The sequence below is a fragment of the Benincasa hispida genome, chromosome 8 (genome assembly GCF_027475165.1).
Source record: "Benincasa hispida cultivar pf3 chromosome 8, pf3_genome.v1.1, whole genome shotgun sequence".
In the NCBI taxonomy this organism is placed as follows: Eukaryota; Viridiplantae; Streptophyta; class Magnoliopsida; order Cucurbitales; family Cucurbitaceae; genus Benincasa; species Benincasa hispida.
The window spans coordinates 15,614,993-15,642,311 of NC_143485.1; the positions used below are offsets into that span (position 1 = coordinate 15,614,993).

At 36.5% G+C, this 27,319-nt stretch overlaps 3 protein-coding genes, 2 long non-coding RNA genes and 1 other non-coding gene across 7 annotated transcripts; 3 read left to right on the forward strand and 3 right to left on the reverse strand.

Moving 5' to 3' along the window:
• Positions 1 to 2,504: 2,504 nt before the first annotated feature.
• On the reverse strand, positions 2,505 to 5,349 carry WRKY25 (WRKY DNA-binding protein 25). The gene is made up of 5 exons (XM_039038934.2): positions 4,787 to 5,349; positions 4,514 to 4,696; positions 3,790 to 4,424; positions 3,546 to 3,710; positions 2,505 to 3,216 (listed from the first exon to the last, which is right to left on the reverse strand). The coding sequence occupies exons 1-5, from the start codon at positions 5,093 to 5,095 to the stop codon at positions 2,763 to 2,765; spliced, it is 1,746 nt and encodes a 581-aa protein (XP_038894862.1). The 5' UTR covers positions 5,096 to 5,349; the 3' UTR covers positions 2,505 to 2,762.
• Positions 5,350 to 8,954: 3,605 nt separating this feature from the next.
• LOC150034390 (uncharacterized) lies at positions 8,955 to 11,106 on the reverse strand. Its single transcript, XR_016531586.1, has 2 exons — positions 10,981 to 11,106; positions 8,955 to 9,229 (listed from the first exon to the last, which is right to left on the reverse strand). It is a non-coding gene; the product is annotated as an uncharacterized LOC150034390 (long non-coding RNA).
• Positions 11,107 to 11,184: 78 nt separating this feature from the next.
• On the reverse strand, positions 11,185 to 14,714 carry LOC120082454 (U2 small nuclear ribonucleoprotein B'' 2). The gene is made up of 5 exons (XM_039037633.2): positions 14,509 to 14,714; positions 13,556 to 13,728; positions 12,611 to 12,704; positions 12,284 to 12,360; positions 11,185 to 12,002 (listed from the first exon to the last, which is right to left on the reverse strand). The coding sequence occupies exons 1-5, from the start codon at positions 14,579 to 14,581 to the stop codon at positions 11,727 to 11,729; spliced, it is 693 nt and encodes a 230-aa protein (XP_038893561.1). The 5' UTR covers positions 14,582 to 14,714; the 3' UTR covers positions 11,185 to 11,726.
• A 1,783-nt stretch (positions 14,715 to 16,497) lies between these two features.
• On the forward strand, positions 16,498 to 24,973 carry LOC150034391 (uncharacterized). Of its 2 annotated transcripts, XR_016531588.1 has the most exons (4): positions 16,585 to 17,038; positions 17,134 to 17,346; positions 24,153 to 24,249; positions 24,730 to 24,973. It is a non-coding gene; the product is annotated as an uncharacterized LOC150034391 (long non-coding RNA). The 2 variants fall into 2 exon arrangements; XR_016531587.1 differs by lacking the exons at positions 24,153 to 24,249; positions 24,730 to 24,973 and having other exon boundaries at positions 16,498 to 17,038; positions 17,134 to 17,452.
• LOC120084339 (small nucleolar RNA R71) lies at positions 21,749 to 21,855 on the forward strand. Its single transcript, XR_005483699.1, has one exon. It is a non-coding gene; the product is annotated as a small nucleolar RNA R71 (small nucleolar RNA).
• Positions 24,974 to 25,687: 714 nt separating the features above from the next.
• LOC150034392 (uncharacterized) lies at positions 25,688 to 26,080 on the forward strand. The gene has a single exon (XM_090316707.1). It carries the CDS (start codon positions 25,688 to 25,690, stop codon positions 26,078 to 26,080), a length of 393 nt encoding a protein of 130 aa, XP_090172833.1.
• Positions 26,081 to 27,319: the final 1,239 nt, after the last annotated feature.

The window sequence follows — 27,319 nt, forward strand, 5'->3', positions numbered from 1 at the left end:
TAGTCTCATAACTACCCTCTTTAACTTTTGGATCGTTGAATCGTTACTTGTTGGGTAGTTATAATATTACTACTTGAAGTGGTAAATGATGTTTCACCCAACCAACTCTCCAACATCCCCTTTATGAGTTGTCCTTTAGGAATTTGGACGACCACCTGCTTGGTCTACGCAGAAGTGTATAGGTTCTGCATGGTACTGCTAGGTCCTTTGTGGTACTACTAAACTCTCCATGAGTCCTACAAAAGTTCTCTACGTGATCTCCAAGTGTCTTGTATAAAGGTCCTCCAAGATCCCCATGGGACTAGAAGTCCACTATGATACTTATAAGTCTCCATGGATCCTGCGAGGTTCTCCATGGGTCTTGTATAACTTCTACTGAGGTCTTCCACAAATCTCATAGAGGTCTTCCATAGTATTGTTAGACCCCATGGGTCTTGAGGTTCTTCATGAGTCTTTCATGGGTCTTAAGGTCCTCCATGGATTCTACAGAGGTCTTCCATGAATCCATCATGGTACTACAAATACTAGGTCCCCATGAGTCCTCTGAGCTTCTCTGTGGGTCTTTTAAGCTCTACAATGGGTATTGACCAATCCACTCAGATCTGGTGGGACATGGGATCCATTAGCCTCGGGTCATCCATTTCAAGCTTCCATCAATGTCTTTAACCCTCCTATCTCTAGACTCTCAATCTTGACACATCTCGATAATCTAGCCCATAACATTTTTACTCTCTTATTTTAGTTTTAAATTATATTTTATGATTTAAATTAAGAGTATAATGTAGTGAAATGGTAAAACTATTGAGATACTAACATTCTTAATATGTTTGTCAATTGAAATAATAATAGTTAAAAATTAAAATTAATGATTATATAAATAAGAATAAAATATTTAATATTCTAAATTGTTAAATGCTATTTTATGATTTAAATTGAATATTTAAAATTTATATTAAATGATATGCTTTGTAAATTTAGGACTTGACAAAGAGAAAACAGTTCAAAACTGATTCTTTCCTTAACCCGTTATTAAGATATAATAAGATGAGATAAGGACAAAAAGTTGATTTTTTTTTTTTTTTTCCAAAATTTAGAAGAGAATAAAAAAATGTTGGGGGAGAAGATAATAGATATTGTATTGTTTGTAGCATGTGAAAGGGATTAGAAAACACCCCCACATATTCAATTCCAAATCTGGTTACGACAAGTCGGTGGGTGGACAAACCCCCATTCACCAATCATCTTTTGCCAAATGTCACCTTTTCTTTTTCTATATATATTTTTTATTTCTTTTAGGAAATCTCTTCCCTATTTACTCCGTGACATCTAGAAAATTTTATAGAATTATGGTGATATATACCCATTCTATTTATTTGGCATGTCATTTACGGGTTGTTTAGACACAAATGATATATGATGTGGGGAGTTTTGATATTTGAGGAGTTCTATGAACGATCGAGTTTGATCGAATATGTTCAAATATTGAGATGATATACGATACGTGGAAGAAAAATGACGGTGAGATACCACGTTCTGAAAATTGGCCCACAAAAAATTAAAATCGGTGAGATTGGATATTGGGTCTCCAAATACTGACATGATATAGGATGTATGGATATATCATCTCATGTTGTGCCCCCAAACAGCCCCTTGATGATGTATATAAGAGTGTTCTTATGTTGCGTTGGATTGGGTCGAGATACTTTTTATACCCATGTCAATTATATTCTTCAAATCGATTTGTAATAAAAAAAAAAATACCTAAATAATGAACTTAACTCAATACAAGTATGAACATTTGGATTGAGTTGATTTGAATTCTGTGAAGAATTTATTGAACTTTTTGTTTTAAGAAATAGTAATTTATGTTTCTAATTATTTATAAATAATGAACTAAGATTAATAATTCCGTAAAAAATACATTTTAAAATCAGTAATAAATTTGGATTTATTCTAAGGTAATTTTAGATAAATCTATGAACAAATACAACTAAATTTTTTTTTAAAGATTAATCTATAATCCAATCCAAATTGTAGAAATTGATTTGATTCAATTCTTCAAAATCATCACTTCTTTTAGTGCCCCTAACTATAGTGTAATGTAACTATAAACTTTTCCGTGTCCTTCACGTAGGCGATCTTCTCATTCTATTTTTACCGAAATAACCCCGTGTGAACGTGGGTTAAAATAGTCATTTCCGCTCTCTCCCCAAAAGTTGACTTTTGGCCTTCAACTTCTCCGCCAAGCAATCTCACACCACTCCATCCCTACCCTCCACCGCTTTCTTTGACTCGTTCAAACTTCCATGCTGATGTCATCAATGACGTCATCACCTCTCTCTCTTCTGTAGGACCCACAACAAACCCATACACATATCTAATTATGTGTGTGCCTCTCCTCACTCGAATTAGTTAATTTAAAAATAAAAAAAAAAAATCGAACATTTATTTCACGAATTTATTTTATATATTCAAATTCAAAAGAAAACATTAATAACTAAAAATAATAATAATGAAGGTATAATTCTTATATATGACTTCACTATAACATACAGGTGTATTATAAATACTACAGAAAAGGAAAGAAAAAAAAAATAATAACCCAACGAGCCCCTATGAAAAAATATACAAGCAAAAAAAGAATTAAATGAACCTTATTTGATGTGTTTTTGTGCCTGTTTTTCTCTCTTTTTTGGATTTGAAGAAACCCCAAAAGAGGAAAAAATTTAGGAAAAACTCCTTTGTTTGGAACCCAACTCTCTCTAACATAGGAGAGATTGGATGAACATGTCATGATCTCTTGGCTCTTCTTTAGCTCTGATTAACAAATTGTCATTAGGCTGTGTTTGGTTGATGTAGGATCCTACTCCCATTCCCATTGAGTTTCCAAATTCTGGGAATGAAAATCCATTCCCATTTTGCACCATTTCCACTGTGAATGCTGTTTGGGACTCTGAAGATTGCTGCAGCCTTAGACCTTGCAAATGCCCCCCGTTGTTTGACTGATGGGTCACTGCCGATGGGCGGATCGCCGTGGCCGGAGGGTCGTTGCTGGGGAATGGACGGCTGAGGGAATGGCTTCCACTGCCACGTGCTGGTGGAACATCATGGTTGTGCTTCCCTTCATAAGTTGTGATCACTGCTCTTAGATCATGTGAAGCTCTCTCCACGTGCTTTCTTACTGGACATCCTGGATTTGTGCATTTGTAGTAACTCCTGCAAATATCCCCTCAACTTTTTTTAGATATTTTTATACTATATCAACTCAAAATCTTTAGATGAGATGATTATGGTGCAACAGTTAAAACGAGTATAATTCAACTAGTATAATCATCTATTCATGTTAGACCAATAAATAACCTATTTATAATCTCTTAGACTAAAGTTAGAGTTTGTGTTTAAACTTGTTCAAAACAATGCAAGATTTACTTATTTGATACGATAATATAGTAGAATTTCAAACATATATGACTCTCATGTATTTAATCATTGTTGGATTGAAAGTTGGGATTTGCGTAGGAAATGATATGAGAGATTGTTTTCACCTTGGATTTGGGTTTCCCTTCACAACTTTCTGGCCGTACTTCCTCCACCGGTAACCATCGTCCAGAATGTCGATGTCGCTGGTGGTTTGGACGACGACTCTCGGCTCTCTCACCGTCCGGCTACCGACCGCCGAAATACCTTCATTGTTGTCACCTTCCCTTCGCCTGAAAAACAATTCACAAATCCTTAGTTTACAAAACACAGAAACGTAACAGAGTCAATTTTCAAAAACCGAGCTCTCACCATCTCTTAGCCTCTGGTTCGTCCTCATCAAAATCGTCCCCTCCGGATTTGCTCTTTTGAGAGCTTCGATCGAAGTCGTCGTCGCCGATTGAAATTGAGGAATTCTCCGGCGTTGCAACGCCGTCGAATTGGCCGCTGCCTTGGGTTGTAAATGATTGGTCCGCCATCTCATTAGTAGCCGGAATCAAAGCCACCAGGGCGTGGGAAGAACCGGCTGACGACAGTGACGACCTCCTCGTGGATTGGGGCTTGGCATGGTTATGGCTGCCTTTGTAAACAATCTCCGTGATCTGTCCATCTAAGGATCTTTCAACCTTTTTCTTAGTTGGGCAATTGGGGAAAGTGCACTTATAATAGCTTCTCGGATTTTCACTTCCTTTAACCTGTTTTTGGCCGTATTTTCTCCAGTTGTAGCCGTCGTCCGACCTTCGATTCAACGTCTGAGATTGTTGAGGGTAATTATTGCCGTAGTCAGACTGCAACTCCCCGCTGCCGTTGTTTTGGCTCTGGTTTTGAACAACCCCATATTCCGGTGAGAAGCTCCGCATCGATCCGAACTCCGGCTTCACCATATTCTTCTCCGACGAGAAACCGTCCTCTTTCTTCCGCTGTTCTTGAAAACTCCATCCCTGAGTCTGAATTATAACGAAATGAACCAGAGATATAATGAAATGAATAAAAGGAAGAAAAAAAAAACAGAGTCAATTGTTTCGATCTAACGTACCGTAGGAGCTGTGGTGGATGAAGGCTGAAAAGACGTCGGCGGAAACTTTGACGATTGAGTTTGAAATGAGAAATTGGACAAATATTTGTTTTCTTCCTTAATGCTCTGCTGATTACACCCAGAATTGCTCTTCCAATTCAACGACTGAGACGGGAAACTCCCGGTAGTCGGCGACGGCAGAACCTGAACCCAAAAACAAAAAACCCATTAAACCATCATCAATTTAATGAAAATAAAACGAACCCATTGAGATTAAAATGGAAAAAAGCGTACATGAGAAGCACTGAGAAGAACAGGGGAATCAAGAAGCTCAGCGGGACTCAAGCCAGGAGGAATAGCGAAAAAGGAAGAAGGAGACATGGGAGGAGGAGAGAGAGGGAGAGAAGGAGGAGGGAGGGATTTGAATTTAGGAACCCCAGTACCGGAACCGCGGAGAGAAGCGTGGGGTGCGGCGGAGGAAGGAGGATCGTTGTTGGAGGAAGCGAGAAGGTCAGAGTAAGAAGTCATAAAAGGATGAGTAGAGAAAGTGAAAGAAGGATGAGAATTAGCAGAGGTGTCTACGCTCCCGGAAGAGGAGGCCATGGGAGAAGAAGAAGAAGAGAGAGAGAAAGAGAGAGATTTGTGAAGAGAAATGGTGAAAAGAGAAAGTTAAAGAAGGAAAGGAAAATGGGTATTGAAGAAGAAGAGGAGGATGGTTCCAGGAAAGGGAGTCTCTTGGGAGATTGTTGACTGTGTTTTGGTCAAAACTCGTGGGTTTGACTGGATGGCGGCTGACTTGTTTTTCTTTTTTTTTTCTTTTTTTTTAAATTCTAAACTTACTTATTATTATTATTACGCTGTTTTCCATTTCTTTCTTTCTTGGTTACTGTTATTAAGAAGAGAGATAGAGTTTGGTTGTTTCTTTTTTTCTTTTTTCTTTTTTTCTTTTTTCTTTTTTCTTTTTTTTTTTTGTCTTTTTATTACCTCTTTTTCTCTTTCTCATGCTTTTAAGCCACTCGTGTGTCGTGTTCTATCCGGCAGTTATCTTTGAATTCCATTTTTTTCCTCCATCCTTTTTTTTCCCCTCATTTAGTATCTCCCCCCAAAGTGGACACAGAAATTATCATAGTATTAAATCATTATTTCATTAAAAGTTCGATTTATCAACTATTTTTTAGATCATATCACTTCAATTGTTTAGTTAAATTATAAATTTAGTTCTCGAAACTGATTGCAAATTTGAAAATGATTCGAGAATAATTAAAATTATTTGTGTGGTTTTTAAAATTATTCAAAAAAAATGTTGTTAACTATTTAAAATCAATTTTAATAATATAAAAGATGTATGGAAGGTGTAAATTAAATATTCGGATTTTGAGTAACTAAAAATGTATTTTAGAGTAATTTTAAATACAACAAAAGTGATTTTAACCATTTCAAAACCGTTATCAAACATGTTTTAAGCTTTTTAAGTTTGATTGTAAAATTTTTAAGAAGTTGTTTGTGGCACTTGAGTTAAGATAGGATATTTGGAGTTCATATGTCTGAATTCATAAGTTGGTTTGTGTTTAGGATGCAGAGTTATTTGGTCTAAGTTTATATGTCTATATTTAGGTGCAGAATTAAGTTCATATGTGATATATGCTGCAATTTTTTTAATATTAAATAATATGTTTTTATGATTATTATTTTTGTTTTGAAACTTTTTTATTCAATAATTCTACCAATTTTCGTTTGAATAAAATATGGATTGCAATTTTTTCTTTTAATTTTCAAAACTTTTCTTTGTTTCTTTCTTTCTTTTTTGGGCAATGAACAACATTTAATCCATTATATTTCTTGTAGAAATATGGTTAAATAAAATGAAAAAACTAAAGCGAAATCAAACTTTTGATTCTAGCTAATTTTTCTCCATGAATTTTATTATCGTCTTCTTTTTCTTCTTTTTCTTATTATTGCTCTATATTTTTCCTATGTCATAAATTTTTTTTAATTAAATCGCCCCATCATTGTAATAGCCAATGGAATGTCATCACAATTCTTCAACAGTTTCATTTTCATTTCCTCTAAATTTGGAGAATCATCAGAGAATAAATCTCTATTTTTCACTAATTCTTGTTGGCAAATGTTCCAAGAACAAGATTTTTTATTTTATGATTTTTTTTTTTGTTATATGCTACATACTTTTCGTCTAATTATTCTTAACACTCATTTGATATGTGAATTCATTACGTATAAATAATACACTTAATGTAGACAAAATAAATTTTTTTATAAAATCAACAACCCTACAACATATTTTAACAGTCATCAGTCTTATAATAGTAAGAAGTAGTTGTCGAAGTCGATTATCGAAGATGATTTTTCTTGGAGTGTGTAGTCAAAGGTGGTTTTCGGAGCCTAAAGTTTGTCACATGAAGGTGTATTGGAATTGGTTGTCGAAGTTTGTCATCGGAGGTGGTTTTCGAATCTCGGAGTTGGTTGGACGAAAGTGGTCGTCGAAGTTGATCATCAAAGATGATTTTTGTTGGAGATTGTAGTCAGAGGTGACTGTCGAAGCCCGAAGTTAGTTGCATGAAGGTGGTATTAGAGTTGGTTGTTGAAGTTTGTTGTCGAAGGTGGTTATTGAAGCCTCGAGTTGGCCGTCAGAGTTGCTCTCTCAAAGGTGATTTTCATGGAGTTTGTAGTCGAAGGTGGTTGTCAGAGCCTACAAAGGTGGTTGTCAGAGCCTACAAAGGTGGTTGTCAGAGTTGGTCAATTGAATTTGTTGTCGAAGCCAATTGGTCGTCAGAGTTGGTAGCACGAAGGTGGTCGTCGGAGTTGGGTCACCGAAGGTGGTTGTCGGAGGCTAGAATTAGTCATCGGAGTTGGTTGCGCAAAGGTTGTTGGAGCTCGGAGTTAGCTATCGGAGTTATCATCGAAGGTGGTTGTTGGAGTCCAGATTTCGTCGCGCGGAATTTATCATTGGAGGTAGGTAGTTGTTGGAGCTCGAAGTTGTTTGCTGGAGTTGTCATCAGAGGTGGTTGTCAGAGCCTAGAGTTAGCTCTTGGGGTGTGACAATGGGCAATGGGTGGAGTTATTGAAAACATAGAAGGAAGAGTTGGGGTGAGTTGGGTCAGTTGGTAAAATATATCAACTTAATTCTACCAACATTTAAAGTTGGTAAGCCAAACAATGACTTGATATATATACCAACTTAACTTATGTTGATGAGTCAAACACCTCCTAAAAGTTTTCAATAGATTCCTAAACTTTCAGTTTTGAGTTTAATAAAAGTATTTTAAACTTTTAATTTTGCATTTTATAAGTTCTTGGTATATTCAATTTTCTTTCTTTTTTTTCTTAAAAGGTAATTGATAGTTAATATGTTAGCTATAGAATTCAATTTTATATCTAATTGACCTCTAAAATTTTCATTTCATATTTAGTAAATACGTAAATTTTTAAAAGTATATTGAATAATTTTAAGATCTATTATATACAAATTTGAAAATTATAGAAATATGTTGAACACACAAAATTGCAAGTTTAGAATGTACTAAAAATTATTTAAACTTTAAAAACTTAATGAACATAAAACTCACAGTTTAAAAGTCTATTAGGTAATTTTTTAAAATTCAAATACATATTTGACACAAAATTCAGAAGTTATGTGTCTAGTTCATCGTTTTGAATATTTTAGACTACACTAATAATTTGATAAAAATTTAATAGGTTTTTTAATCTTTCAATTTTGCCTCTAATTCTTTTTGTATTCATGATTGAATTAACTTGGACCCCGTTTGATAATCATTTGGATTTTTTTTTTTTTTTTTTTACGAATTAGGCCTATTTTTCCACATTTCTTGTAACGGGATGTATCATTCCTAATACAATTGTTGAATTCTTAACCAAATTCTAAAAACAAAAACTATTTTTTGAAAACTATTTGAAGATATAAATAGCGTCCCTAAATTTTAAAAACAAAAACCAAAAACAAATTTGTAGACATAACCTTAATATTTGATGTGGTGGATTGCATGACTATTTGATTTTAGATGGTTTTGAAACTTTTTATGAAGGAAACGAACAAAAATAGAATCAATAACAAATTTTTATTAGATAAAATAATTGAAAGCACAATAGCTTACGAGGAATATTTCTACAATAAATAAAGATAACAGTAACATACACAGGCTTAGTAAAATGATTATTCAATATACAAGAATGAATAAGTGAATAGAGACAAAAACTTATAATTTAGTCAAAATTAGAAATATGGCGTATCATTATTGAAGGATTTATTTATTTGGATTTACATATTTGCCTTGACATTGTTTCTACTCGTTGATTAAATTGAATTTTCTATCTTCAAATGCAAGGGGTCAAAATCATAGAATTAAATTTCCATCGACATATCAATATTTCCATATTTTCATAGATTCGATATCGATAGGAGGTGTCAATCGATATTTCTATTATATTGTAGACAAATTTACGAAATATTAAAAAATAAGCAACAAAATATCATCAATGTAAATATTATATAAATAATATACATATTAATTTATTACCCATCGCAGATTATATTAATGTAAATTTATTTTTGTAATTTTTCTAAAAGTATCCATCGACATTGACATTTTATCGATACTTCTATAAAAATAAGATTTCAATATTTTTGTCGACAATCAACATTTTAGTCCGTCCAAATCCAAGGGAGGTTCTTCAAATGAATACTTTGGGGTATAACCCATCCTTAAGAAAGAAGAAAAGAATATATAATCAATTTTACTTTGACATGATATGAATTGTATCAATAGAGAGTAAATTATTCGCTGGTATTATTAACTATCATCCTAAAAGTTATAATTCAATTATTCACCACTGTCCACGTTGAATTAAAAAAAATGAAAATGAAATCTTCTAATTCCAATGTGGTGGAATCCAATTATATTTGATTAAACTACGTTTCCATGGGAGACAAAAAGTTTACACAAACTTCATGCTCATAATCCACTGTCATCCATAATTAGATGAATAATATAAATATTAATGATAAAAAATTATCTTAAAGTTGTGAAATACATATTTATTAACACAAATACATTGTACAAGTTATTGATTTCAATAATTTATGAATAGACCTGTTGACAATAATATTATATGGTCTTTTAAGAATTAGAAGATAAATATTTTTTTGCATCAATTTTAACATATAAATAATTCCATAAATAATAAATTCTGAAATCGACATAAAATTGATAAATTGCAAGACACATATTGCGTATTTGGGAAGAAAATGTGAGGACGGGATTTATGACGACATGCTTTCTAGAACCCAACGTCAACGAGAGAGAGATATTATGAGAAAAAGGGAAAGCAGCCTAACTTCCACGTGGCAAGGCAAAAAAAAGGTTTAGATTTCTTTTTTTTCTTTAATTTTTTAAAAAAGAAAGTTTAGATTTCTTTTGATTATTAATTTTTGTTATAAAAAATAATATTAAATGTGTCATGTATATTGGGTCCTACAGGTACATCCATCTTCATTATTCTATGAAATCCTTAAAATAATGACATCTCATTTACGAACATTTTGATGATGATCATTCCAAGCAAACAAAAGATTGGACCGGTTGAATTTTGCAACATTATCCTTATTTGCCCTTCTTTTACACGACATATTTATTATATATATATACATATTATTGAAAAAAATCCTAACATGATAGCGACCTTATCAGGTAGGTTTGTTCATAAAGTCGAGATTATATCTGGCATGAGAATTGAATTAACCAAGCCAAGGGTGTAAATTCATAGAGTAAGCTAAATTAGATTAATTGTTCGATTAAGCTAAATTAGATGAATTGTTCGATTGCACCCTATAGATATTGGGAGAGAACAGAATTGGCTATCAAAAAAAAAAAAAAAAGGTTTGAGACAGCTCAATTCATTAAAATCGATCCTCTTACCATTCAAACCTAAAAACATAGTCAAACATATTTTTTTAAAGTCATAGACCACATAAACTCATCCATAAGTCAAAGATTCCCCAAGATCTAATCCCATTTTCACAATTTTCAAAAAAAAAAGTGTTAAAAATATTCTTAAAAGTTAAAATGAGTAGAGATAAAAGCTGGAGAAGCATTTCCAACCCCCAAAGTTTAGAGACAATTATTCTGGTTTATCCATTCATATTCCCATTTGCCTGGTAAGAACATCTTTACTTTTGTCATTATAGAATCCCTTCAATTAAAAAGAGAGAGAGAGAGAGAGAGAGAGAGAGAGAGAGAAAGAACCCATTGCAACAGAAAGAAAAACACAAGACAATACAGTTGGAAACCAACATAATTTTGATTATTGTGATGGGCTTGCAACAAAATAATAAGACACAAGAAAACAAACATAATTTTTTCACCTAATTAATATTTATATTCATATCATAGATATCTTTCAAAATTTCATGGAAACAAAAGTAGGAAGAAGAAGAAGACGACAAGGGAACTTACAGGCGACGTGGTCGATGTAGCTGAATGGAGATGCCCAAATAGAGACGCAATGTCAGTTTTAGCACTGAAGTTCTGTAAAGGTCAGCAGTCAGCACTTGATGGATTCACTGATCCCTATGAAATGAAACATCAAGACTGCCCAACATTTAATAATAATAAAAAGAACAAGCAATAGCTAGGCAGTTGATCCAGTAAAAGACACAATTTTCAAACTAAATTTGGGTCAAATCTTGCTCATAATCGACCAATGGAAGAAAATACACGCACCAAGCAGCATTATCCCCGAGACTGACAGAAATGATTATCAACACTTCATTGTCGAGGACGAAATATTGATGCAAAAGTCTAATCAACATTGTCTCCTAAATTTCAGCTCCCCATTCTCTTTTCAAAAGCAAAGTTTCCACTACTACAAGTACATGAACACATTTAAAGAAAAAAAGGTCTTTGATTAGTTCTTTCTTTTTCCTTTTTGACGACCTAACATAAAACTATTTTCTTGCTACCCTGGAAACTGGAATTAGCACAGCCGGGAAAACTCATCGAGTCCCTTGGTTTGATCACCTCTTCTGAACCAGTGGGCTACCTCCCAATGTTTCCTTTCATTCCTTTTCTTTAATCGCGTTGGAAGGAGGGGAAGGATATTTGAACTTTACATAAAACTCACAACTCATATTTATGTGCGGTGACGTTTAACATAAACCTGCTGCACATTCCAAAAATATAACAGTAGGACAAAGGTTGAGTTACTTCTTTGCAAAAGAGATAGCCATGGGATGTTGGGGGTCAATTTTAAAGCCTTGAAGAGCCTGCATCGCCATAGAGGATTGAACATCATCTTCAAACTCAACAAAAGCAATACCCGGCTTTGCTTCAATCATCCGGACTTCCCTGAATCCAGGATATTGTTGGAAGAGGACTTGCAACATCATACTAGAGGTTTCATGTGGCAAATTCTCAATAAATAGTATGTTGTTTGGAGTAGCTTCTGCAGCATTTGGATTTGCATGACGGAATGTGGCCTGCACAAATGGCACACAACAAAGAGGCTTTCTTAGCAAAAATAATTATGGAAAAATGTTGGTTAACATTGCCTGATCTAAGGGGCACTGAGGTGAAATCATATTGGAATAGACATCAAGAAAAAAACAAACAACCAGAAAACCACGCCATCCAAAGACTCATACAATTTATGCTTGGGACCACTCCTGGTGAAAACAATTAATACGATACAGCTCATATGAAGAAGAAACATAAACATCTTACATCACAAAAAATCAGATAAGAGTGAAAAGAAACTTACATTTGAACCTCCATTCCCAGTCGTTCCATTGGGCATTGCAGATTGGTGTGCTTCTTCAGCACGTCGCTTTTTTTCAGCTGGATAAGCAAAGTAATAGATAATCAGGAACATAAACCAGTTTAAAACCCTGAGATCTTTCAAAAGCAATGTAATAAGAAAACGAGAGGTTCTGTCAACCAATTCAAAAACCATAGTGAAAATATATTGTCCTTCTGCTAACATAAAGATAATGTGCACCAAAGAAGTACAAACCAAAGAGGTTTTGTTCAAACCAAAGAGTACGAAAAACAAAATGTTTAAAATGAGTACATATACAATTACAATCACCTTTTTCCTCTTGCTTCTTTTTCTTCTCCCTTGGTACAAAGCTTCCGTCAGCTTTAGCAACACAATCTGATTTCGTTTTGGCATATTGAATTCGCTGCAAAAGAAGCAACAAAATCCATCTTTATATTCTTGAGATGGTCAACAAAAAGTCATCTTTATATTAAACATCGGAATAAGTTGTATGAATGAAGATGGTACACAAATTTCCGAGATGAAACAAGAAAATAACTGAAATTTGGAAAGAAAAACATGTGTTTCTTCCCAACAGAATCATGGATACATCTTCAGTCATGATTGCCTTTTTTTCCTTTTCTGATATGTATTTCGATCAACTTGTGTGCATCTCGACTTAATCTCACAGGATAACCCATCTGATCCTACAACATTAGGGTGTAAAAAAAACTCGTAGAATATTATCCCAAATAGGTGCACCACCATAGATTGAACTCATTCCCTCTAAACCCTTTATTATAACCCACATATTAGAACATGGAGAAATGAACTCACTCAGTCCAAGTTACAATAGAGATCGAAGATCCAGTGGCAACAACACTCCAAGTGGTACATAAACTTTGTAATTCATGACAGATGGCATTCATTGTAGAAAGATAACAATATATAGAAGTTACAAAGAAAGATCTCAAAATGCCCATAACATGCACATAGCCAATATACAAACCCACATATCCAAAAGAATTAAGACGCTATTTTGGGCATGCAAAGCAACTAAACTGGCACAATATTGAGCATGATTGTGTACGGATATTCACTTGAAGCTCTCCACATGACACTCATTGAAGCACAATTAGCATCCAATCCCGTGGACAAGCAAACTATCCGCAGTTACCCTTAAAAATTTGAAGTGCACTAGAACAGTCCATAGATGAAAGGCCACGAAAAAATTATGAAAAGCAAGTTCAGAAAATGTGATAGCTAAAGACTAACCATAGGTTTTTCATAGAATGGGAAATTTTGCATCTGCCGCACAGCATTGCTAGCTGCAGTCACTTCACTAAATGCAACCCATGCTTGCCCTCGTAGCCTTGGTGTCTTCAAGGCAACAACATCAAGGATCCTTCCATATTGAGAAAACAAAGCATAAAGGGATCTCTTCAATTCTGTCCAAGGGGGGAAATTTTAGTATACCATCAAAATCTGAGCACTAAGAGGACGTAGATCAAATCGCCCCCTCCAAATGTGATATAATATTGTTTAAAACTGAATACTAAGGCCCGTTTGGTAATTATTTTGTTTTTTGTCTTTGTTTTAGAAAATTAAGCCCACGAGCACTACTTTCATCTCCAAATTTATTCATTTTTATCTACTTTTCACCAACGGTTTAAAAAACCAAACCAAATTTCGAGAACTAAAAAGGTAGCTTACAACTGAATTTGACTAAGAATTCAACTATTGTATTTAAGAAAGATGCAAATCATTATAAGAAATGTGAATGAAATAAACTTAATTCTAGAAAAAACAAAAACAAAACACCGAATCATTACCAAATGGGGCATAAGCAACCAAAATAGTAAACAAAATCCCAAATGGTAGGGGAATGGGCAAAGCAAGTAGCCGTGTCTAAACCCAAACTAAAATTTCAAGCTATCAGCTCCTTGACACCAAAAACCAAATTTCAACTATAATAGTTGAACATTCTCGAGTCATTACTGTGCGGCATCATCAGAAATATCAAATAATGTAATAAAAACAAGCTGACCTTCGCCAAAAATACCCCCCGCGACAGTAGCATGAATTTTGAGAGCCGAAAGCGAAATGATAAAGATAAAATGTGCCGCAGAACACTTCAATTATACTAAGTAGTCTACTAAACGAGCAGAAGAAAACACGTTTACGGAAGGGATAGAGTAAGGTTAAGCGAAAAGCTAAGAGTGAGTCACCTTCTTTCTTGACCTTCTCATTGAGATTCTTGATGTATATGGTCTGGTTAGGCGGTATATCCCCCGATAACATGGTGGTTAGGGTTTAGGACCTTCAGCTTACAGAGAATGACGGAAAAACGGACAGAAATCTGGTTTTTCGAATGTGCAGGAGGAAGAAGACTTGGAGCCCTAGCAAGCAAAAGGCACCAGATCGGCAAGATCGTACTCCAGGTTTTGGAGTCCAGGACCTTGTTAATGGGCCTTCTCCTAACATTGAACCCAAGCCCAAACTAGTTATGGTATCGTAAGCCTTGTTAATGGGTCATCCCAGACTAGCCCAACACTAAATATCCCATTTACTTTTAGCCCTTTTCCTTTGTAAGAATAAAAAATAAATCTCAACTACATAATTGTCCAAATTTCCCTATGTTTTTACATAAATAACGTAATAGACTATTATTTTACACAAAAATTAGGCTAAGTTTATTATTTTAGTCCTATTTTTTATATTTTATTTTATTGGTTTTAAAATTTGATTACTATCTATAAAAAATCTACATATTATCTATATCTAAACTCTATATAAAATCTTAAATCTTAAATAAAAAAAATAATGTCTCATTTTCTCAACTAAATTAAACTCCTCATTTTCCATTAGGTAACTTCTGTCCATTTTCTTTCTTCTTTTTCTTCTGTTCTCTAATTCTCTTTTGCTGGAATTTTTTTCAACAATAAATTATTTAAATTTGATTTTAAGATTTTGAGTTTTATTGTTTTTAAAAAATGGTTAAAAAAAATCAAAGAGATTTAATGCAATTTCTTTTTTATTAAATGTTTTTACAAACAGATTAATGTGATCCCCACATATCGAAGATGATGGAGAAATGTGATCGGGTGGAGTAGCACATCATTGCTCTCGAGGTTTAAACAATTTAATGGTTTTATAAGGGTTTTCTTTTTCCACTTTCCAATCTTGTAAATATTAATATGAGTTTAGTTAAGTGATTGTGTTCCTTTTTTGGTTTTTTTCATTGTAAATACACCTAGTTGTTTCATATATTTAAGAAAAATAATAACATTTTAGGGCTTACAAATTACTTCCAAATTTTCCAAGGTATGTTTATTTTTTTCTTTTTTTCCTCTAATTTTTTTTATTAATGTTAATATTTTTTTTCTTTTTGTAGTCGAAATATGTCCAATTTTATTTTTCTTTCATTTTTTTTCCTGTTTCTTCTCCTTTATATTTTTAGGTTTTTGTTCCAACTTCGGATGTGTCATCTCATCTCTACCAGGTTTTTAAATTTGTTTCAAGAATTTAAATCTAAATTGTCCCATAAACCAAAATAAATCCCCAATTCTCTATTGGTTTAAAAAAAAAAAAAAATAATCAATTTCATCAAGTAGTTTTTCATAGGCTCTCTTCAAAGTTTTTGTTTTATATATATAAAAGATTGTTTTTTCAACAAATTTTATTTTATAGGTATTTTCTTTTACATTCATTTTTTCATATTGTTTATTCAATTGCACTAAGCACTTTTCATAAGCTCTATTCAGTGCTATTTTTATAGTTGTTTTTTTTTTTTTTTTCTTTTGACGTGGATAGAAATTGTTAGAGATAAATTTTGGTTTTTATGTTTTTTTTACGCGAGTACCTAAAATTGGGAGATTTTTATTTAATGATTCATAGTGATAATAGAGTTTTTTCCTTTTAGATTCAGGACAAAAATGGGGTATATGGGAAAGTATTTTTAAAAATAAATGGGAAGAGAAAGTATCGACAAAAGTAGGGTAGAGAAATCGTGTACGATTAGCATTTAGAAGAATCATGTACGGGATACACGATTCGTACACGATTAGCGTTTAATCCATTAGCACCACATCGGCTGACTTGATTTGTAACGTTCCGAAATCTAGGTAAGATTTAAATTAATTCGTCGTTTCTTTTATTTAAAGGACAAAGTTTAGGAATTTAAATATTTTATTAGTGGTTTGAGTTTTTTGGAAAAAGGATTTGGGGTGGTTATATTTATCTATTTATTTTGTTTATATTTATTTACTTTTGTTTGTTTTACCTTTTCCTAAAAAGAAGTAGGGTTAAGGGTTTGTTATTTTTAAATAGGGTGACTCGAGAAGCATAGTAGAGAAAAAAAAAATCTTCTTCTTCTTTCCTTCTCCCACCAACGGCGCCTTCTCCAAGCTTCTTGCCGTTTTTTTTTCTTCTTCCAGTCGCGAAGAGCCCGCCGCTAGTTGTTCGTCGTCGATCCGAGTTTGCATTCGTCCAGCCCCGCCAATGCCACGCCGTCCTCCCCTTTTTGCTTCCGTTCGCGCCGCTGTCAATCTCGACCACCGGCGACTCGCAGTTGCGTCTCCCTACCGTCCAACGTTTGCCACACGTCAGATCTCACCCTCTCCCCCCCCCCCCATCAGTTTCGTACGTTCCACCGCAGACCTCAGTCGCGCGCCTAGCCGCCCATCCGAGCAGTTCTGATGCGGATAGTTCCGGTTGTCACCGGATCATAGTTGGTTCCATCTTATTCTTCTGCTTGGGGTAAGTTTTGAGGTCTTCTAGTAGGCTCCTCGTCATGGGTTATTTTTTTTGGGCCAAAGTTATTCTTACCCATGAAATTTTGTGGTTGAATTCAGGAACGGTGGTGGTGAAGGAAGTTTCCAAGCAGAGTGAAGGTTCGTTTTGGGTAGTTTGGCATCCTTAGGTAAGTGGATGCAGTGTCAATGTTTTTATAGGTGGGTTATGTGATGCTTGATTTTATGAAGTGAATTATGGATGATATGCGATGGTGAAATTGCATTGTGCACTCAAGTTTCCTCGGCAGAATCCAAGTGTAAATTGGTTTTTTGGTAAGTCCAGGGTCGAACTCAGGGGCTTGTGAAAACAGGCTGCATTGGTAATTTTTAGGAAAACTTTGCGGTAACCAAATAAATAAAGAGTTGTTGTTTTGTTGTTGATTGCGTTAATGAAAATAAACAAATGCGGCGGATTTAAGAAAAATTAGTTGTGTGATAGATGCGCTGAGTATGCGGATGAACGGTTTGAGAGGGTCTTTAGCTAGCGTTACTTGGGAATGCGTCGAACTATGCGATCATGCTACAACCATGCACAACAAGTCATTTTCCAATGCAAATGCGATTCTCCTAAGTCTAGGACGCATGTGTTGAATGCAAAAGTGTCTATAGAGCTTATTCCTAAGTCTCTACTCTTGTCTTATGCGACGATGCAAGATGCATAAAGGCAACCACACACAATCATATCCTATCTCTAGGATGCATGCGATGCGTTAATAGCAAACAATGCTTATTCCTAAGCTCCTATCTCTTGATTATACGTTCTAATCTGACTCTCCCGAGCCTAGATTCTAACCTGACCTTCCCAAGCCTAGATCTTGTCCTTAGACTACCCTTCCGAGTATCTCTAATGGACGAATGAAGCATACATAATACAAGATAATCGCATAAAATGAAGATTCCCTAGTTGTGCTAGCTAAATGCTTCTCAACTCATTCAACTGATTTAGATACTTATGCGTAAATAATAGAGAGTGAACAAATATAGAGAAGTATATTCCATTTCGATAAATGAGTAGAGTACAAAATAACAATGGAAGTTAAAGGTAGAGAGCCTGGTAGCAATTCCTTGCTGACTGAGGCTTTTACACTATAAATCTCTATTCGGTTCCAAAAATGTTCCCGCTTCCGCAGGCGTCGGCCCTCTCTCTATCCTTGAAGCTTCCAGCACTCTCCCAAGCTTATCGAAACGTCTACACAACCTCCTCTCTTGCGTTCGCCTTAAAACGAAAGAAATCTATGAACAAGGACGTGCGAACTGATTAACTGATCAATCGCTTTTCTGAAGGATGCCCTTGGTATTTATAGAGCATCCAGGGTGAAAGTCAGCTTCTCTCTCATGATTGTACAAATGGGACGACTTTAATTCCTGACTGATGCGCCGAATATTTGTCACTGAAAAGCTGAATGTACTTGTGATCATTATCAGCTGTCAACTTAATTCGGATTCGACTGTCATCAGCTTTTCTGTCCCATCGTGATTAATTATGTCTTTCACCCAGATGCGCCCACCAAGTTGCGGCAATCCTTCTTTAACAAATGTTTGCGAACACGATTATCGCAAAGCCTTGTGATGATGTTGCGCCCAACCAATGAATTCCTATTATCACAATTTTTGTCTTGCATCATCGCATATTCTACACAAAAATACACAAATCAACTGTTCTAATGCGATGAACACATGCGACTGCAATATTATGAAATTGATGCTTAATGGACGCAATTTAACATTTTTATCAACGTAAGCCAACATTGTTTAAAAACGTAACACTATGATAACATGCATTTCTGCCCGTTATCACACCCCCAAATTTAAACAATGTTTGTCCTTAAGAATAAGCTAAAGATTTCCTTTAGCAAGTCAACCGCAATGTTCTTTTCCTAGATTTCTCAAGGATACTTCGTTCAAATCCTATGTACCAAAGTTTCCTTAAGTCTTATTCAAGTCTCTTCTTAAAATATTTCTAAGACCTAGGGACCGCAAGCTTAACCTTCAAAAAGACTTTACTAACTTCTGGGACATCGCATGATTTATTTCAAAAAGAAAAATTTTCACTGGGGTGTCAAATGATTTTATCCTTGCATATTTCTTAACATTGTTATTTTTTTCTGACCTTGCGCTGATCCAAGTGTCTTGTCTTTGTTTTGGCTTGCCCCCACGTGTATCATGCAGACATCCAACTACAAGCAATGCGCTCTTTCTCAGACTAAACTCATACCTACTTGGCAGAGTTACAGTCATTTATTTATACGTTGATCTTGGTGACTTACTTTCGTTTTGGCTTGCCCCCACGTGTGTCATACGGACATCCAACTACGGGTAAGTGCCTTTCACAACTTAACTCTTATCAACATAGGTTTCCCATTGCGTTGACAGTAGAGTTGTTATTCTCAAAATTTTTTCCTCTTTTTTTTTTTGTAGAAAAATAGTTTTTTTTTTTTAGAAAAATAGCAAGGTTGAAAATAAATACCTCACCCCCAAATTTAAAATTCAGCAATGTCCTCATTGCCAAAAGATTGAGATAAGTCATGCGATGTTCATAGAAAGCTTCGTAAAGAGAGTTTGAAAGAAAACTAGCAAACCCCTAACTTCTAGAAATATTTCATGAGGTGACTATCTTAAAGTTAAGTTGACTCTAGTATATATGAAAGACATAGAAGCATATTTTTCATCATCGAAATCATACTTGGCAAAGATAACAGCATGCGGTAACTTACTAATTTTATCTATGTCAAATGATTGCGGTGATAAAACTTTTAAAACTATTATGCTATGCGATAACACAAAATTTGAAATAAATATAAGGAAGAATACACCCTCAAATTTGCGCTGTCGCCTGCATTATGTATTGACGCATCTATCTTTGTGGCGATCTCTCTTCTTTGGATTGCAGTGACGGAGTGAGATAATTTGCTGTTTCATGTAACATCTCCACAATCCTGTGCCTTAATCGTTATAAACAAACAAAGAAAGGGTCAAATTATTTTAAACAACACAAAATATATATCCTTTTTTTTTTAGAGAAGTAAGAACGATGCTGGTAGCAAAAAGGTAATTGTGATAATAAATAACGAGATGATAAAAGTTTATAAAGTAATTGATGCAGGAAAAGGATATTCAAAAGGATTGTGTCCCTGATGAGGTTGAATCATATAATAACTCAGGAACCACTTATTCTAGGCTGGGTTGTTCACATCCATGGTGGATTTTCTCTCTTTCCTTTGTCCTCTGGGATCTTTATTACCTTAATCCGGAGTTTTTTCCCATGAATGTTCATTACAATTTCCCCCTTGCACACATCAATTTGAGCGTAGTCGGTTGAAAGGAATGGTCATCCCAATATGATGGGCGCATCTTCGTCCACTTTATAATCCAAAATGAGGAAGTCTGCCGACAAGATGAATTTATCGATTGAAATTGCGGCATTTTTCAACTCTTCTTCAGGGTGTAATCGGGATCTGTTAGCGAGCAGGAGAATTTCCTTTGTGGGCGTAAGTGTACCAGCATTCAATTGTTTGAAGATCAATAATGGAATTATGTTTATACTTGCCTCAATATCGTATAGTGCTTGGCCACTGTACGTCCCTCCGATATAGCATGGTATCGTGAAGATTCCTGGGTCGCCCATTTTAGGTGGGATCATAGCATTTTGCGCTGCAGCCACTATTACGATCTTTTCTTCCTCATTTTGTTCCTCTTTCAATCTTTGCGGAGTTACTGGTTGTTGAATTTCTTCTGTCTCAAGATCTAGAGGCTTAAGGGTGGACACAACTTCAGGGTCTATTTTCTTGGGCTTCTTCAAACTATAGGTCAACGGGTCCTCGGTTGTCACCACATTCAAGTTGGTCGTAATGGGCTTCTCCCCTACTTCCACAGTCATGTTGTCGTTTAGCAAAGAGACTACTAAGCATTGTTCCTTCCCGTTACCCCCAGCATTGCGAAGGAGCTCAGTTGAGCTCGACAACGCTCCTTGCGGTCTATTTTTTCAGCTTGCCCGCAATTTGTCCTATTTGAATTTTGAGATTTCTAATGGATGTAGCTTGATTCTGAAGTACTGATTCGTTTTTCTCAATGTATTGCTTCAACAAGCTCTCTAAGGATGAAGATTGCGGTGTTTGTGAGCTGCTAGCTTGGCTATGCGCTGGACCGTTGTTTTGCGGAAAAAAACCCAGGTGACCCTCCTTTTTGTGCCACAGGTTGAAAGCTTTGTTGTTGATTTTTTCACGCAAAATTTGGGTGGTTTCGCCATCCGGGGTTATATGTATCAGAATAAAGATTATTTCACATGAAGTATACCGACTGCAGGTTTGTTGGGCATTCTTCCATCGGGTGAGCATCTCCGCAAATGACACAACTTGCAGTCGTTTGAGTAATTGTGCCGACCTGCCTTTTCTTCGCTCCCATATTATTAATTGCGATGTCTTGTATCAAACTCATCATCGCAGTCATTTGATTTTGCAGGGAGGCGATGGCCCCATTGTTTGCATCATTATCTTTAATTCTTAATCTCTGATTGCTTTCCCTCCAATCATCGTGATTTTTGGAAATGCAATCAAGTATACTCTTTACCTCCTCATATGTTTTGTCGAGCAGACCACCGGCGGCTGCCACATTGATAGCGGTCTACGGAGAGGGATTCAGTCCTCGGTAGAAAATTTCCATTTGCAGGCAGTCTGGTAAGCTATTATGTGGACAGTCTCTTACCAACCGCTTGAACTTCGCCCAGGCATCACTGAGCGATTCGTCATCTTCCTGTTCAAAATTTGTTATTAATTTCCTTCTCCTAGCATTCTCAATTGGTGGGAAATACTTCTTCATAAACTTTTCTACCACCTGTTCCCACGAAGTTATCTCTCCCGGTTCGAGAGAATATGCCCATTTTCTCATCTAATCACACAAAGAAAATGGAAACAAAGTTAGTCGAACTTCTTCGGTGGAGATATTCGAGAACACAAAAGTGTTGTAGATTTCTATGAAGCTCCAGAGGTGGGCGTGCAGGTCTTCGCCACGCCTTCCTCTAAACTGCCCAGCGGCCTGGATCATCTGCAATATTACCGGCTTCATTTCAAACCTCGATCCATTTAACATCGACCTCATGATTCCTGGAGAGAAATCATAGAGGTTAGGTGACGCAGAGTCCCGGATAGGTCTATTGTGATCATTCGCTAGAATGATGCGGTTGGCCATTATATTATTCGCGTTAGCGACCCTTGCGTCCGGTTGCTCTGCCATTCTTGGTCTTTTAATATTTTTATAAATGTCCTCTCAATCTCTGAATCGTAATTCGCTAGAGATTGAGAGTCTTCAAAGAAATCAGAAAAATTATCGTTAGCACACTATTTTGCCGAAGTCCCCGACAATGGCACCAAAAACTTAATGCTTGATTTTATAAAGTGAATTATGGACGATATGCGATGGTGAAATTACGTTGTGCACTCAAGTTTCCTCAGCAGAATCCAAGTGTAAATTCCACTGAGTTTTCTAGTAAGTCCAGGGACGAACTCAGGGAATTGTGAAAACAGGTTGCGTTGGTAGTTTTTAGGAAAACTTTGCAGTAACCATATAAATAAAGAGTTTTTGTTTTGTTGTTGATTGCATTAATGAAAATAAAAAAAAAATGCGGCATATTTGAGAAAAGTTAGTTGTGTGATAAATGCACTGAGTATGCGGATGAACGGGTTGAGAGGGTCTTTAGCTAGCGTTACTTGGGAATGTGTTGAACTATATGATCATGCTACAACCATGCACAGCAAGTCATTTTCTAATGCAAATTCGATGCTCCTAAGTCTAGGATGCATGCATTGAATGCAAAAGTGTCCATAGAGCTTATTTCTAAGTCTCTACTCTTGTCCTATACGATGATGCAAGATGCATAAAGGCAAGGTGACCGCACACAATCATATCCTATCTCTAGGATACATGTGATGTGTTAATAGCAAACAATGCTTATTCCTAAGCTCCTATCTCTTGATTATGTGTTCTAATCTGACTCTCCCGAGTTTAGACTCTAACCTGACCTTCTCAAGCCTAGATCCTGTCCTTAGACTACCCTATCGAGTATCTTTAATGGACGAATGAAGCATACATAATACAAGATAATCGCATAGAATGAAGATTCCCTAGTTGTGCTAGTTAAATGCTTCTCAACCCATTCAACTAATTTAACTACGCATGCGTAAATAATAGAGAGTGAACAGATATAGAGAAGTAGATTCCATTTTGATAAATGAGTGGAGTACAAAATAACAATGAAAGTTAAAGGTAGAGAGTCTGGTAGTAATTCCTTGCTAACCTAGGCTTTTACATTGTAAATCTCTATTCGGTTCCAAAGATGTTCCCGCTTCCACAGGCATCGGCGCCCTCTCTATCCTTGAAGCTTCCAGCGCTCTCCCAAACTTATCGGAACGATCTATCGGCACAACCTCCTTTCTCGTGTCCGCCTTAAAATGAAAGAAATCTATGAACAAGGATGTGCGAACTGATTAACTGATCAACCGCTTTTCTGAAGGATGCCCTTGGTATTTATAAAGCATCCAGGGTGAAAGTGGCTTCTCTCTCATGATTGTACAGATGGGACGGCTTTAATTCTTGATTGATGCGCCGAATATTTGTCACTGAAAAGCTGAATGTACTTGTGATTGTTATCAGCTGTCAACTTAATTCGGATTCGACTGTCATCAGCTTTCTGTCCCATTGTGATTAATTATGCCTTTCACCCAGATGTGCCCACCAAGTTGCGTTGACCAAGTTGCGGCAATCCTTCTTTAGCAAATGTTTGTGAACACGATCACCGCAAAGCCTTGCGGTGATGCTGCGCTCGACCAATGATTTCCTATGATCGCAATTTTCGCCCTGCGTCATCACATATTCTCCATAAAAATACACAAATCAACTATTCTGATGCAATGAATGCATGCGACCGCAATATTATGAAATTGATGCATAATGGACGCAATTTAACATGTTTTATCAACGCAAGCCAACATTGTTTAAAAACTTAGCACTATAATAATGTGCATTTTTGCCCTTATCATTATCCTGCTGTGTTTTGTGTCAAACTGTTGTTATAATTGTGTGGCCAGGTTGGACGGTTCTTTTGGAGTGTTGGTAGATCGTTCGAGTGTGTGGGTTTCGTTGCTTTGGTGCTTGTATTGAATTTGCTCGTTGGGTCAAACTTAGGTAAGGGACTTACTAACGGTTGCCCTCGAACTTAAGCATGCATACCACTCGTTCTGTTTGGAATGAAATATCTTGATATGTCTGTATATGGATGAATTGTGAATGGCTATGAAGTCTTCGCATGCTTTATGATATTGGATGAATGCTTACGTTTGTATTATGTCTGTATGAGATAACAGTGACTGTTAGTGTTGCCATTGGACTATGCATACCGTATACCGTGATCCTTCAGGCTCACACCCTATGCTTATGTACGGTGTCCTTTTTGGACCACCACTTATGTTTATGTTTGTGACCACTGGGGTCACTACTTATGAAAGCGTGTCTTCGGATTCGCCCCTTATGTCTATGCCTACGCCTATGATGCCTTTGTGTACTTCTGTTCCAATGGAAAGACTAACAGATCACTGAGTGGGCCTAGTAATGGGTCGCTTACTGAGTATACTTTTATACCCATCCTTTTCTTTTCATGTTTTTCAGGTAAGGGTAAAGATAGACCGGCGCATGACAAGAGAGATCCGTGACCTGGCCATTTGGACGAATTACTGCTTTCGCCCTTAGGTTTCATGTACTAGAGTCCGGTTTAGAAGTCAGACATTTTAAAAATCTTATGAAAAAATTCTTGATTTATTTAATTATTGTTTATTTTAAAGTTGGGTTAGAAGTACCCCAAATAGTATTTTTCAGTTTTTCTCTTCTTTGTGTATTTGAGCATTATTTAATTAAATAAAAATCCTATCTCTTTTATTTAATTATTCTTTGAGAAAATGTATTGCCAAGTCTATGCATGCATAAAGTAGCGTCCTAGAAACACACTAGAAATTTGGGTCGTTACAGTTGGTATCAGAGCCTAAGTTTTAGGTTCTGTAGACTACCTTACATCGTGAGTCCAAGCTGTTCCTTATAGCCATAAATGGATCTCTCGTCATCATCAGGTGTGTCGTTTAAAGTTCTTTAGGAAAATATGTATGAAATCTTACCTATTGTGCAGTCGTTTAATGGTTTACCCTGCTAGCGTTTATTAAAGCGTTACGTGTGGTTATCAGATATGGCACCACGAATTAGAGGAATGGGCAGTCGAGGTAAGAAAGTAGTTAGGGAGCAGAACCCTTACATACAAGACTCTGAGGTGCAGAGCCAAGAAGCGCATGACTCGCCACTTTAAGACCCTACTGGGTCAACCTGACAGAGGGTTAGACTAAGAAGCGGGCCTCGAACTTCGATTGTGCCTCCGCCAGGACCGTCATCCTCAGAAATTCCAATAGAGTATACGGCCATGGCTGCGGCTATTGGGAATGTCGTCACACAGGCCGTAGTAGGACAGCTAAGGGATCTGGTGGCTGAGTAGATAGCTCAGCACGCACAATCGTAGCAGGCGCCATCCTCGTCGGTCACGTTACCACAAGTTCAGAATCAAGATAGAGCCACGAATCGGACTATGGCAGATCTTTCCTTGGAGGCCGGCTATCTACGAGACTTCAAGAAGTATGATTCCTCGATGTTTAACGGGTCCCTAAAAGACCCCACAAAGGCAGAGTTGTGGTTGTCCCCTGTGGAGAGGATTTTTCAGTACATAAGATGTCTAAAGGAGCAAAAGTTGCAGTGTGCCGCTTTTATTCTCATCGATAATGCCAAGCGCTGGTGGCACTCAGCTGAAAGAATGATAGAAGCCAGTAGGGGCCAAGCCACGTGGGACCAGTTCAAGGAGCGGTTTTACGAGAATTACTTCTCTGCTCACATGAGGTACAACAAGCAAGTTGAGTTCATGAATCTGAAGCAGGAGACCATGACAGTAAAGGAGTATGAGGAGGAGTTTGACAGGTTGTCTTGATTCGCCTTTGATCTGGTGCAAAAAGAGTGAAAAGATTTGTGCAAGAACTCCGGGACGGGGTGCGAGGTATTGTGCAAGCTCTGGAGTCTCCCACTTACGTCGTAGCTTTCCGAGCGACAACACGCGTGGGTTGTTTTTCAAGGATAGAGTTTCTGAAGTTCTTAATTGAGGAACCTGCCCCAGGCCAGAAGAGGAAAGCTAAGTAAAAAGTTTCGGGACCTCCACAGAAGGTTCATAGTACAAACAGGTCGTTAGGGCACACCTAACAACAAGCTACTGCTTCAGGAGGAGTTTGGAGGGAAAAACTGGTGTGCAAATCTTGTAAGAAACGTCATTGGGGACGCTATCTGATTGGCATGGGGACTTGTTTCAGATGTAAGAGGTCTATGCCAATACCCTAGTAGTGGCTCCAAAAGTGCAAGGGGTCAGCCCCCGGGTTCGCATTAGGGTAGTTCAAACCAACAGCAGCAGCAGGGTTAGGTCTATGCCACCAGTCGTTGGGAAGCTGAGCATTCGGGAACAGTAGTGATAGGTACGCTCCCAATCTTGGGGCACTATGCCTTGGCATTATTTGACTCTGGCTCATCTCACTCTTTCATTTCATCGTTGTTCGTAAAGCATGCTATGTTAGTTTTAGAACCCTTGGGTTATGTTTTATCAGTATCTACACCGTCAGGAGAAATCATAATAGTAAGTGAAAAGATAAAAGTGTGTCAGTTAGAAATAGCGAATCGTACCCTTGATGTAACTCTAATAGTATTATACATGCACGACTTTGATGTAATTCTGGGCATAGATTGGTTGGTTGCCAACCATGCTAGTATAGACTGTTCTTGTAAAAATGTGATTTTTAACCCCCCTAGGGAGGCTAGTTTTAAGTTCAAGGGGGCTGGGATGGTAGTTTTGCCCAAGGTGATTTCATCGGTAAAGACCAAGAGGTTGATTAACCAAGGTATCTGAATTATCTTAGCTAGCGTAGTTGACATAAGAGAAATCGAGATTGCTCTAATCTCTGAGCTAGTGTGAGAGATTATCTCGATGTGTTTCCAGAAGAAGTTCTAGGGTTGCCTCCACCAAGAGAGATTGATTTTGCGATCGAACTGGAGCCCAACACTATTCCATATCCAAAGCTCCATACAGAATGGCTCCGGCCGAATTGAAAGAACTAAAGGTCCAGTTGCAGGAACTGCTTGATAAAGGGTTCATACGACCTAGTGTTTCTCCATGGGGTGCACCAAT

Excerpts from the sequence above, each read along its gene's own strand:
- WRKY25 (XM_039038934.2), bottom strand. The coding sequence starts at position 5,095 with ATGGCCTCCTCTTCCGGGAGCGTAGACACCTCTGCTAATTCTCATCCT. Across the intron at positions 4,697-4,786 it reads TTCTTCTCAGTGCTTCTCAT|GTTCTGCCGTCGCCGACTAC; the intron begins GTACGCTTTTTT and ends TTTTGGGTTCAG. Across the intron at positions 3,711-3,789 it reads GAACCAGAGGCTAAGAGATG|GCGAAGGGAAGGTGACAACA; the intron begins GTGAGAGCTCGG and ends ATTGTTTTTCAG.
- LOC120082454 (XM_039037633.2), bottom strand. The coding sequence starts at position 14,581 with ATGTTATCGGGGGATATACCGCCTAACCAGACCATATACATCAAGAAT. Across the intron at positions 12,705-13,555 it reads CATTCTATGAAAAACCTATG|CGAATTCAATATGCCAAAAC; the intron begins GTTAGTCTTTAG and ends CTTCTTTTGCAG. Across the intron at positions 12,361-12,610 it reads AAAGAAGCAAGAGGAAAAAG|CTGAAAAAAAGCGACGTGCT; the intron begins GTGATTGTAATT and ends TTGCTTATCCAG.
- LOC150034392 (XM_090316707.1), top strand. The coding sequence starts at position 25,688 with ATGGCAGATCTTTCCTTGGAGGCCGGCTATCTACGAGACTTCAAGAAG.